The sequence below is a fragment of the Cyprinodon variegatus genome, unplaced genomic scaffold (assembly GCF_000732505.1).
Source record: "Cyprinodon variegatus isolate N-32 unplaced genomic scaffold, C_variegatus-1.0 Scaffold212, whole genome shotgun sequence".
NCBI lineage: Eukaryota > Metazoa > Chordata > Actinopteri > Cyprinodontiformes > Cyprinodontidae > Cyprinodon > Cyprinodon variegatus.
In genome coordinates, this window is record NW_015150665.1 from 90796 (window position 1) to 102363 (window position 11568).

Below are 11568 nucleotides of genomic sequence, written 5' to 3' on the forward strand. Positions count from 1 at the left end.
AAGGTTTAGAAGCATTTTTTTTGTCAATGATACACTATTTTTTTTTAAATTCAACCTAAACAAGTTCAGTTGAGCAAATCAAGATTTATTACACACCAAATTCAATTATTCATGTCCTAACTGACCCTGCTTTGTGTGTCTGTCATGAAGAGCGCATCCCAGCCAAAGCTTTTCCAACAAGCTTAGGATAATGAAATCTTCCAAAGGAACTTGGTTTTCTGAAGCACGAAGAGTTTCTTTCATCCTGCTGAATTCATGCGTCTGGTGTTCTCTAGATTTATATTTTTAGTTTCATGCTTTGGATTAAACGTAGTTTTATAACTTCGTCAAAACTATTTACAGACTTGTAGTCGAAGTACATTATTTTACATGATCTGCACGATGCAAGCCGTGCTGTGTTCAGGGAACATTGTGTGACCGTCTTATGCTGTATGCAAAAAAATTTTTCCATTGCAGCTCTAAAAGGAGAACAGGTGTCTGTTTAGGTCAAAGTTAGAAATGATGCAAATTACGCAAACAGGGAAGGTAAGGTAAAAAAAAAAAGCCCTATCTAACTGAACCAGCTGCTCCAACAGAGGGATGTCCAACATAATACCAGTTGTCTCTTATCAGTTTGCATTCTCGCTGCGTGTCGTCATCAGCTCTGCTGGTTAAGCTTTATCTTTAGAACAATGTCAAATCAGAAAAATATTTAACTTTATAAAACTTTATAAATTAGCAATGTGATCCCAGCAGCCCCTGAAAGAGTTTTTTTTTTTTTTTTAAATAAAAGTAGTTTATTAAAAGAAGGGGATCCTCTCTTTGGTCAGGTGAAACGTTGATAAGCTCCAGTGCCAGCTGCTGGACGTGTTTACACTCAAGGCCAGCAGCACATTAGCATCTCTTCCACTCTGTGTCCATCCCTGATTACTGCTCCACAGCCTGTCGTCCAGCTTTTAAGCTTCTGGACCACAGGGATTCCCTTTTTAGGAGATGCCTGAACACAGCTTAGCTCACCACTGCCCAACACAAAGAAGCTGCGGCTGATAACAGGTTGCTTTAATGTTGGCATGTGTGTGGTGAGGGTGGGCTGGTTCAGCCTTGCTACTTAAATTTAGTTTGGTTTAAAAAAATAAAGAGCTCTGAAGGTGGGAAGCAGAGCTGTGGTGTTTCAGAGATGGAGAAAATGGTTGGAGGAGTTTGAAAAAGTTCAAATCGTTTTTGTTTTTTATTCTGGTCTGCTCTCCGCTCCATGACTTCTACTGGGAAGTACTATAAGAGCTGCAATAAGATTCATCCAGGAGGGTATTTCTGTCTGAACAAGAGAAAACTCCAGCAACATGGAGAAGTTTAAAGCTGCCATGGTTCTCGGCGCAGTTGGTGATGCTTTGGGTTACAAGAAGGGTCGCTGGGAGAGCTGCACATCAGGCAAGAAGATCCAAGAGGAGCTGGCCTCTCTGGGGGGACTGGAGTCCCTTACGTTGGACCCTGAGAACTGGCCCCTGAGTGATGCAGTGCTGATGCACATGACTACAGCTGAAGCACTCATAACAGGTAGGTTAGAGATGAACTTCAATAGAAATAAATTGTTTTTGTTTGTATAACTACTGAGGAAACTTAGGAATTAAGTTCAAATACCTTTATGCCACTGCAATACCTTTTCCCATTGTGTCTTTCATGTACAGTACTTTAAATTACATTTAAAATAAGCTTACATTGCCTTACTAAAATTAACATCTTAATTTGCTGAACATTTATATACATCTTTACATGAAACCAAGACTTTGTCTTTTTTCTAAAGATATGCTTAATTGATAACTGCAAAATTGTCTCTATTTTGTAAGTCGCTTCGGGTAAAAGAGTCTGATAAATGCATAAACATAACAAATATTGATTAGAATAATATAAATGCATAGAGGCGAGTAGAGGACTCTAAAAATTTACTCAAGTAAGAGGAGAAGTATTTTCATATTTTCACTCAAGTAAAAAGTTATCAGCCAATAAATTCTTCAAGGGTTAAAAAGTGATTGGGGTAAAAAGGCAACTCTTGTACTTAGTAACTTCCATAACATCTGATTTAATGTTTTAAACATGATGCAAATTTACAATAAATATAGTTATCTGCAATTGATATTTAAAAAAAGAGATAAAAACATAACATTCAATAATTAACCAAAAATTTCAGGTGAAAGAAACATAAGATATTTTTTGACAAAAAATCTCTAATGTCATTATTGATAGTATGTTAAGTATGCAGGTGAGAATATTTTAAGTTCTTCCCTGTAACATGAAGTAGTAAACTGTTTGCTTTATTTCCACTCAAACTCCAAATGACATAGCAGATTCAGCAAACAGAAAATAACATTTAAAGAAAGAAGCTGGATTACAAAACAGAAGTCTCACTTAGACATTAACTGTAGGTGTTTGTCTCTCTAACAAGCTGGTTACTCATGATTGGTAGAGGACCCAAAATTTCCTAAATCCGCCCCTGTATATAAAGACACTTCCCTGCAGCCTGTTACCGAAAGGAGAGCTCAAAATGTCCAAAATAGACTTCTATTGAAAAGCCGACCTGTGAACAATGGAGGTTCAGTGGCCTCTATAATCTACTGGTATCATGTTTGGCTGCAAATCCCCTCTATAGGTAGTGACAGTGCTTCTAAGAAAAAATAGCGATGACATCTTTTGAGATTAGGAAGCCCTATTTAGCAGCAATCCAACATGGAGAGACACCAGCTGGCAGGAACAGGATGGAGAATGTACTTTTATGTCAGACTTTCAAAGTTCAGATACTGAAACATATTTTTCTAAGTCTACACTAAATAAAATGTTAAAATGTATTAAGATACAGCTAATAAATACATGTCAGGCTTTAAGCAGATACGTATTATAGACTGATGGGTAACATGGAAGCATTAGAAATGATGCAACTCAAACTACTTAACCACATAAGTGAAAGTTTTTAATTGAGAACTTGTAGACTCTATGTCTCTACAGAATTACTCCCATGCAAAGTTTACCAATAAAATGTTCAAGGACAAGTCAAAGTTTGCTGATGTGACATTGTTGTTTTTTTTCAACACAGGCATTCAGGTCCTAATCTGTGTTGTGGCAGAGAGCAGCTAAACTTAGCTCATCGCAGCACCACTTATCTTGCTCTGCATGCCAGTCATGAATGTCACAACCACTGTATGTGTGTCTATGTGTGTGTCCAGATTACTGGTGTCTGGAGGACCTGTACAGGGAAGCGGTGCGTCTCTATGTGGAAGCCATGGTCTCTCTCCAGGGACGAGCTCCTGATCCTGCAACCGTAGAGCCCTGCGTTCACCTTAAACCTCATAACTTCCTGCTCGCTTGGCATACTCCTTTCAATGAAAAGGGTAGATTAGGCTTAAGGAAGCATTTTTATTTCATATACCAAAAAGCAATATAGTAAAAATGTGCATCGGTGTCCAGGGTCTGGGTTTGGAGCAGCAGCCAAAGCCATGTGTGTCGGAATGAGATACTGGCAGCCTGAGAGACTGGATAACTTGGTGGAGGTCAGCATTGAGATTGGAAGAATGACCCATAACCATCCAACAGGTGATACGATGACCTCTTATAAAACTAGAAACCCAGTAATGACATGCTATTCATTGTGTTTGATATGTCTTCTTTTAGCTTAGAGTTCAGTTGCTCTAAAAGGCTCATGCTGATGAAGATTCTCAGTCATCCAGGTCATAGTCATGCCATCCATCCATCCATCCATCCATTTTCCGTCACATTTATCCCAAGCGGGGTGGCAAGGGGTGCTGGTGCCTATCTCCAGCTGGCAAGAGGCAGGGTACACCGTGCACAGTTTACCAGTCCATCGCAGGGATAGTCATTCCAAAAAAGTAAAAAAATAATCCACTGGACTTTGTTTTCCAAGTTTAAAGAAATTTCGCTTCCCATCTAGGAAGCTTTTTTCAATAAAAAATGTCAGAACTAGCAATGAGTTCCAGGCTTTATAGGGTAGCCCAAAAACAAACCCTTGTCTTGGCTTAGAAAACATGCAAATTGAACCGGAACCCCTGCCTGATGATGAGGATTATGATAGCGGCACGGAATCGACTGTATCGCTGCGTTGTATGTTTTTGAAGGCTGAAACCTAGGTCCACCCCCTCTGTTTAAGGCTCATAAAAAACATAAAAATGTCAGCATTGTCAATATAGTATAGAGATTTAGTCAATCAACCACATGTATTGACACAAACTTTGGTACAAACACCTGTTTTCAGCCGTCTTTTCTTATAATGCTTTGCAGGACAGGATCAAACTTCTTGGTCATACAGGGCCCCATGTCTTAGATAGTTCCCTACATGAACCTACATAAAACAAATGGAATATTTGTTCTTTTATGCACTCTTCTCAGCCTGACTGGTTTTCTGTGCATTCATCCTTTGTACTTTTGTCACAGTTCCAGTTGTTAAAACCTTTCTAATTAGCTCTTACTGTAGATATGGACATGACAAAAGTTATTTTTGTGTTGCCATATTCTGACATAAAACAACCAATATGCGCCTGGCTTTTGTGGCAGTCAGTGTTCAGTTTTATGTCCTATTTTGACTAGCATAGCAAAATGGGCTTCTGGGTCACTTTATATGTCATGAATTACTAATTAAAGGTTTCTAGACACTATAGAACATAAAGAATGAAGAACAAAAGGTCTGCATGGTGTATATTAATGGAGATATTTTACTATTTCTATTTACTCTTTATCATTAAATTAAACACATCAACAGTTTGAATTGCTAAAATCACTTATGGTGTCTTTCTTGCTCTCAGGCTTCCTTGGCTCCCTAACAACAGCGTTATTTGCATCCTTTGCAATCCAGGGGAAACCTCTTGTGACTTGGGGCCGTGAGCTCATGAAGGTCATCCCCCGTGCAGAGGAGTTCTGCAAGAAAACAATACGTCATATGGCAGGTTGGACTAAAGTTCACTTTACATCATTTGAACAATAAATCCTTGAAATTCAGCATCCAGATGAGTTATCACTGTGTGTCCTATATTTGTCTACAGAATATCAGGAAAATTGGTTTTATTTTGAAGCTAAATGGCAGTTTTACCTTGAAGAGCGAGAGATTGATAAGGATGGAAACAACAAACCATCATTTCCTGATGCTTATGATGCAGAAGAGACAGATAAAGCAAGTCCCTTGGTGCTTTTTTTTATAATTCAAAATCCAGATTAAACCCACTAAAATACAAGAGCAATTTTTTTTATTTTTTTTTTAAACAGATGTATAAGCGTTGGAGCTCAGAGGGTCGAGCAGGGCGCAGAGGTCATGATGCTCCCATGATCGCTTATGATGCACTTCTGGCTGCAGGAGGCGACTGGGCAGAGCTGTGTAAACGAGCCATGTTTCATGGAGGTGAGAAATTTGTTATCGCTTGTATATTATAAAGTGGTCTCTTATAATATTGCTTCTGACTTCCTGAGAGTTTTTATGGATTATTTAGACTTTAGCTTCATTTTATGATACTTCTGCACTGTATTGTAAAGGAGAAACTGCTGACACCATAAGTAGAGTATAACTGTTCTTAAATGTTGTTTTAGGTGAGAGTGAAGCCACAGGTCTAATCGCAGGCTGCCTCTATGGCCTCATGAATGGCATAAACCAGGTTCCTCTGAACCTCTACCGGGATTTGGATAAAAGAGAACACCTAGAGGAGCTGGGAGAGGCACTCTATAAGGCAGCATCTGCAGAGAAATGCACAGAAAAGTAATCCTCATCTTCACTGAGTTGAACCTACTGCTATCAGAGAAACTGAACGTGACGCCTCCCTGTTGGCCTGACACAACCCTCCCTCAGTCCCTGAGTACTATTACTGGACGTTCTGTCCTCTTTTCCCCTCTCACTCCTTTTCCCATTTTGATTTTTCTTTCTGGCTACTATCCACACATCTGTCATGATTTTTTTTTTATTACCGGTAAAAGGTCAAATTTTGTCTCACTAAAAAAGAATAACTGAGAAATATCAAAAGGGAGGAACTGAAATGACATTCTTCTTAAAATATCTCACACATGATTCATGTGTAGTTTACATAAATCTGGATATTTTGCTTTCTGTTTAAACTGTTTTACTTGCAAGTGACAGAGCTGTGGGGAAAGAAAAAAGCTCCTGCTTTTTTAACTTACAGTAACTTGGGGAAAGTAAAGGAGATCTTTACTTTCTCTGGGTGTTGCCCTTTTTTCTAAAGCTAACTGTTATTAATATGAAATTTAGAGAACATGCAATCAAGTCTAATTGCCTTACAGTTTGAGTAATCCTGCTTCAGCAGCTAGCTTCTGCTTAACTCCTTTCTTCTTCGAATGATAAAAAAGAATTTATACTATTTCCTCACAAATAAACCTTAGAGCTCTATATTTTGAATGGATGTGTTAAAAATGTATAAAACTGCTGTGATTGTCGAAGTGTGAAAGTGTCTCATTATGGTGTGAAGTCACACAGATTTGGGGTAAAATAAAAATGTATATATTTAAAAACAAATTATGCATCAAGGTACAATATTTTTTTGGGAATGATAACCTAATATACCAGGGTAGTCCAGTGCTGACACAATATCTAAAATCAAGGCATGTTTTTTATTCTACCATTCATACCGTACACTGCAATAACAATGCAGAAATAATTAAAAACTTCTTAAAGTAAGTGTATTTACCCTTAATTTGAGTAGGTAAATAAGAGGATATACCAATGGAGTGAATATTTTTACTCCTAAAATAAAATAATAATTAGATAATATGCACATGAAATAAGACAATCTAATTGTTTTTTTTATTATTTTACTTATAAATTCTCTTGTTCCATTGGCAAAGTCTCTAACTTACCTCCTAAATTCAAGAAAAATGCATTTGTTTTAAGAGAATAACTTATTGATATTTCAGTTTTTTTTACAGTGTACCTATTTGTTTCACACAAACTCAGGAGAAAAACATTAAAATAACAAAAGCATAATGCTCTGAAAAGCATCTGAAAACACATTCAAATACAAACTGAATCTTAAATCTCACACCATAATCACTCAACAGTGGTTTGAGAAATAGTTAATTAGTTAAACTCTTGAACCAAAAGCTGCAGTATGCATTTATGTTTCAGTCTAGATCCGTTTCTGCACATTTCAGGCTTCTGCATGGAGTTGTTGCACATATGAGGAGCATAGAAGCTAAATCTTGGCTCCTCCTGTTGATCCCTGGTCCTTGAATCTCTGAAGTGATTTATACCTGACCATGCAACTGAGAAATATATTTAGATCTTCGACCAATTAATACTTGTTCAAATGGTGACCAATTTCATTATTCGTTGCAACTTAAAACGGAAAAACAATAATTTCTGCTGTTAATAAAAATCCTAGCACACATTTTTTATTGTTGTTAGTTTAGCATAGTTTTGTTTTTGATACATGGACTAAACCAAAAATTTAATATACACAGACACATGCTAATTAAGATTGCATTTCTTTCTGTTATGCTCTAAATAGAGTCAAGATATAAAAAAAACTGGTCGGTGGAACTTTTATAAGGCTACATTTATTTTTCTTGTAAGCTTGAAAAATTCAGCCAGCTGACCTGCAAAGTGCAGCAACGTTTAGGGGAGGAGAGAGCAAGTGAGCTGCTACATCTCATCCAGACAGAGAAGACTCCGGTCACTTCGACTTTTACCCTGCTATCTTATTTAAAGGACTTTAGACTGCAGGGATAGAGTGACAGAAGATAGTGGCAGTGCTAAAAGCATAATCTTTTCAAACCTTTTGTTTACCTTGATAACCTATGCCTACTCAAAACAGGCTATACTGAATGACTGTCCTATTGTCTTCACATTATTTTTCAAGCATCCATTTTTATTTTAATGCTGAGTTCTTTGTCCTGATTTGCAGCTCCATACTACAGTTCAACGAAATGTAGTATGGAACATTTCATTAGCTTCAAATGTGACTTAAAACTAAAATTCTTGCTTTTGCTGCAGTAATAAAATCACTAATCAAACAGCGGGAGGGAGAGGGAGGATTTTTTCACTTGCAGATTGAAGTGAAAAAAGTAGATGAAGTCGGGAAACCTCTCTTTTGGAGTATTACAGATAAATAAAAACTCCATATTTTGCTTTATAGATTAATTCCCAAGTTGTTGTTAAGGATGTTGCTGTCAGTTTCAAGACGTCTTGCATCTCCTCTATTCTCTGTAGACCAGATTGTCGGAAAGCCGGAATCAACCCCGATGTTGGTGCGTTAAGGAGGCTAGTTAGAGACCCCAAATGCCGACCAGTCCTCCGAGGGATCTTTGAGAGTCTCCTGAATTATCTACTACAGGATCTGCTTGAGAGGACAAACAATCACACAAGGATGGAAATGCAAGAATCCGGCACTGTGTCCCAAATCCACGCAAGAAACACAGATAAACTGGATCTGCAGAGGGGGAAAAAGGCTCCAAAAGGCCTCCAAGTGGTCCAGCTATCAGAGAAAAGAGCAGCTGATCCCAAGACTTCTAAAAATTGCACAGCTGATCAAAGAGGAAACTTACCATCACGGCGCCTTACCACATTCCAACTCCTCCAATCTAAGTTCTTGAGGTCTTCCCCCAAACCCTATAACACCAACCAGAGAGAGGTAGGAACTCTGTCTTTTACCAGAGGAAGACCAGGTCGAGACAACCCTAATAATGACAGAAAACATAGCACTGACATTAGAGACAAAGGCTTAAAAAGATGTGGTAGTGTTAAAGAAATGGTGGCCAAGTTTGCCATGGCTGAGCAGAAACAACAGGGAGTGAAAACCCTGAAGAAAGAGCACCTCAAACCAAGACACATTGGAAGAGGGATCCTCCTAAACTCATTAATGACCAAATTTGAAAACATCGCTACTGTTTGTAAGAAAAGTGACTTTGCTTTATCTCATGAGAAGCCTGGTGTAGGAGACAGGGTTGCACCTAAAGTAAAAGAAGAAGCTGTCATTAAAAGAAAGAAACAACAGGTGTCTGACCCAGTGTTCAACAAACAGAGCCAATGGAAAAGAAATGAATGTAAATATACTGCGGATGACTCAACAAGTAATCAAATTAGAAGTGAAGAACCTGAAAGTCCAGATCCTGGGGCAGACATTTTAGCTGAAGGGAATTCAAACACAGAAGATGAGAGTCACATGAAAGCAGAGAACTTGGATCAAGAAGTTTGCTATTCATTACAACTAATGAAGGGTCAAGCTCACAATGTTGATGTGGAGGATAAAGGCCTTCAACAAGTCGGACAAATTCCTTTTACAGTCAACAAAGCTGAATTTCTTAAAAAAAGGGTCATGTTTGCAGATTTGAAGACAATCTCGTTAATGTCTGTGACTGAGTGGTCATTCCCACAACCCTGCAAAGTTCTTATTCAGGAGGAAATCCCTGTAAAGTGGCAAATAGTCACAATAATAACCTGCTCCCCTGCCTGGTCCACATGTGTGGATTCCTCTCCTCAACAATTGCTAAAGAAAATGGAATCTGAGATTTTAGAAAGTCAAACACAGGACAGGATGTCAAGGGAGACCACAGGGAATCTGTTGGACAACCTTAACTATTTATCCGGAGTATCAGCTGAAGGGGAATCCAGACAAATGGAGGCCAGCGCCACACCAAAAAGTGAGACGTATTCTTTGGAATATTCAAATGAGGACATAAATCTCCAAACACCAGATCCTATTCAAGGAGGGTTCTCCAAGTGTGTCATCCCATCCATTCACAGATCTAAAAATAGGGCAGATCAGATTGATTCAACCCCACAACCAGAAACAGTAACTAATCTTACCAAAAACCAGATATTACATTCATCTTTGAATCATCAAGGAAATGATGTGTCACGCTCAACAGAAGGTATCAAAGACAAGGAGTCATGCAGTCCTCATTCCATTAGTCACTCAGAGGTAACAATAAGGACACCACATGGTGAAGCTGAAGCAAAACACTCACCGGTCAATGAAGAGAGATATGATGATGGAAATCTGCCAGAAAAGAATAACACTGGAAAGCCAGGAAACTTTAGCCATTTGGACGAGGATCCATTTGCAGACGGTGAGGGTTCTGTGGTAGATCAGACTCAGCCTCAAAGACAAAATGCAAAACAAAAACCAAAGTACAAAACTATTAACTATGCAGATCCTACAGTGAAACAAACATATAAACCGAAAATAATACGATTCACGGATACCTTTACTTTCTAGTTTTAGCCATATGAGTAAAGAATGTGTTGAAGTTGGATAAATGCTGTTGTTTTGGAACAAACTTTCTCAGGCACTGAAATCTCTGGAATTTAGAAGAGCTGTGAACATTAAACATACTAAAAGTGAATAAATAAAAGAAAGCTACCTCAAACTTCCCAGTTGTATTCTGAGTACATAACAGAATGAAGTGTCCGGCAGGAAACACATGTTTAATTGTATGGTCTAACATTGCACATTTTATGATAGTATTATCCAGCCCCAAGTTATAATGCTTTAAAAGTAAAACAACTCCCTCCCATTGCTACCTAAATGCCACAGTGTATCAGATATCTAATGTAAGGCTGTTTACTAAGAATAAAGTATATTTGCTAATTTTCTGTGTGAAGGAAGTTACATAAACATGTCTATTAGAAACCTTTAAGCCGTGCCTAAATTGGAACAAAGTGAGACTTGTTCTCAGCAGATAAACACTTACACCACATAGCTAAACATGTCCGGAGCTGAATGTTCAGGAGCTCTACTCCATACAGTAATTGAACACCTGCAGGCAGGATCACACCACTGAAGATACCATATACTTTATTGACCCCAACAGGAAATTAACTATTTACAAACTATCATTAAACAGATTTCTTGTGTATCAACTTATTCTTGTATTCTAAAATCTGTGTTAGATTTTTTTTTTCTTTTCTTATCAGGTAGATTTGTAAGGCTGGACTTTGTGGCTGGAAATTTCTATTTAATTTCCTTAAATATATTGATTTATGAGATCTGATTTTGCATTTACTTTGTAAGGCCACACAATGTCTGAGAGGAGTTGCTGAATTGCTACATGTATTAAGGATTGTTTGGAACAGCAACTAATAATAATAATAATAATAATAATAGTTCCCATAACAGGCCACATTCTTTCTCCTCAAGGTTTATTCAACATATGAACTGTTTCCTAAAGTGTCTTTAAATTGTTTTGGTTAACTCTGAGGGGAAAAACTTCACAGCTCCTTTAATAAAATGCTGACTGAGTGAATTACCATCAAATTCCTTTATTTACCCGAATTGCATAGTTGAAAACTTTTTTCCTACAACAAATTTTAACAAATTGAGAAAATGTAAAATATAGAAGATCAACACCAAAAATCAGTCCATCCATCCATATTTCTAGGGTTTTGGTGGGGCTGGTGCCTTTCCAGCAGTATATAGGTGAGAGGAGGGGTACAGCCTGGACAGGTCGCCAGTCTGTCGCAGGGCAATACAGAGACACACACACACACCCAAGCATATACACGCACACACACACACACACCCACCCACACACACACACACACACACACACCTAAGGAGATTTAAGACAAATTAACAGTCATGTTTTCCAACT

The 11568-nt window shown here is 38.0% G+C and overlaps 1 protein-coding gene across 3 annotated transcripts; it reads left to right on the plus strand.

Annotated features, from left to right (window-relative positions):
* Nucleotides 1–990: 990 nt before the first annotated feature.
* adprhl1 (ADP-ribosylhydrolase like 1) lies at nt 991–11001 on the plus strand. 3 transcript variants are annotated; one of them, XM_015380369.1, is made up of 8 exons: nt 991–1533; nt 3195–3359; nt 3436–3561; nt 4785–4925; nt 5052–5149; nt 5242–5374; nt 5560–5725; nt 8186–11001. In XM_015380369.1, the coding sequence occupies exons 1-8, from the start codon at nt 1320–1322 to the stop codon at nt 10191–10193; spliced, it is 3051 nt and encodes a 1016-aa protein (XP_015235855.1). In that variant the 5' UTR covers nt 991–1319; the 3' UTR covers nt 10194–11001. The 3 variants fall into 3 exon arrangements, with proteins under 3 accessions (XP_015235855.1, XP_015235854.1, XP_015235856.1); XM_015380368.1 differs by having other exon boundaries at nt 992–1533; nt 5022–5149; XM_015380370.1 differs by lacking the exon at nt 8186–11001 and having other exon boundaries at nt 1008–1533; nt 5022–5149; nt 5560–6674.
* The last annotated feature ends 567 nt before the right edge of the window (nt 11002–11568 follow it).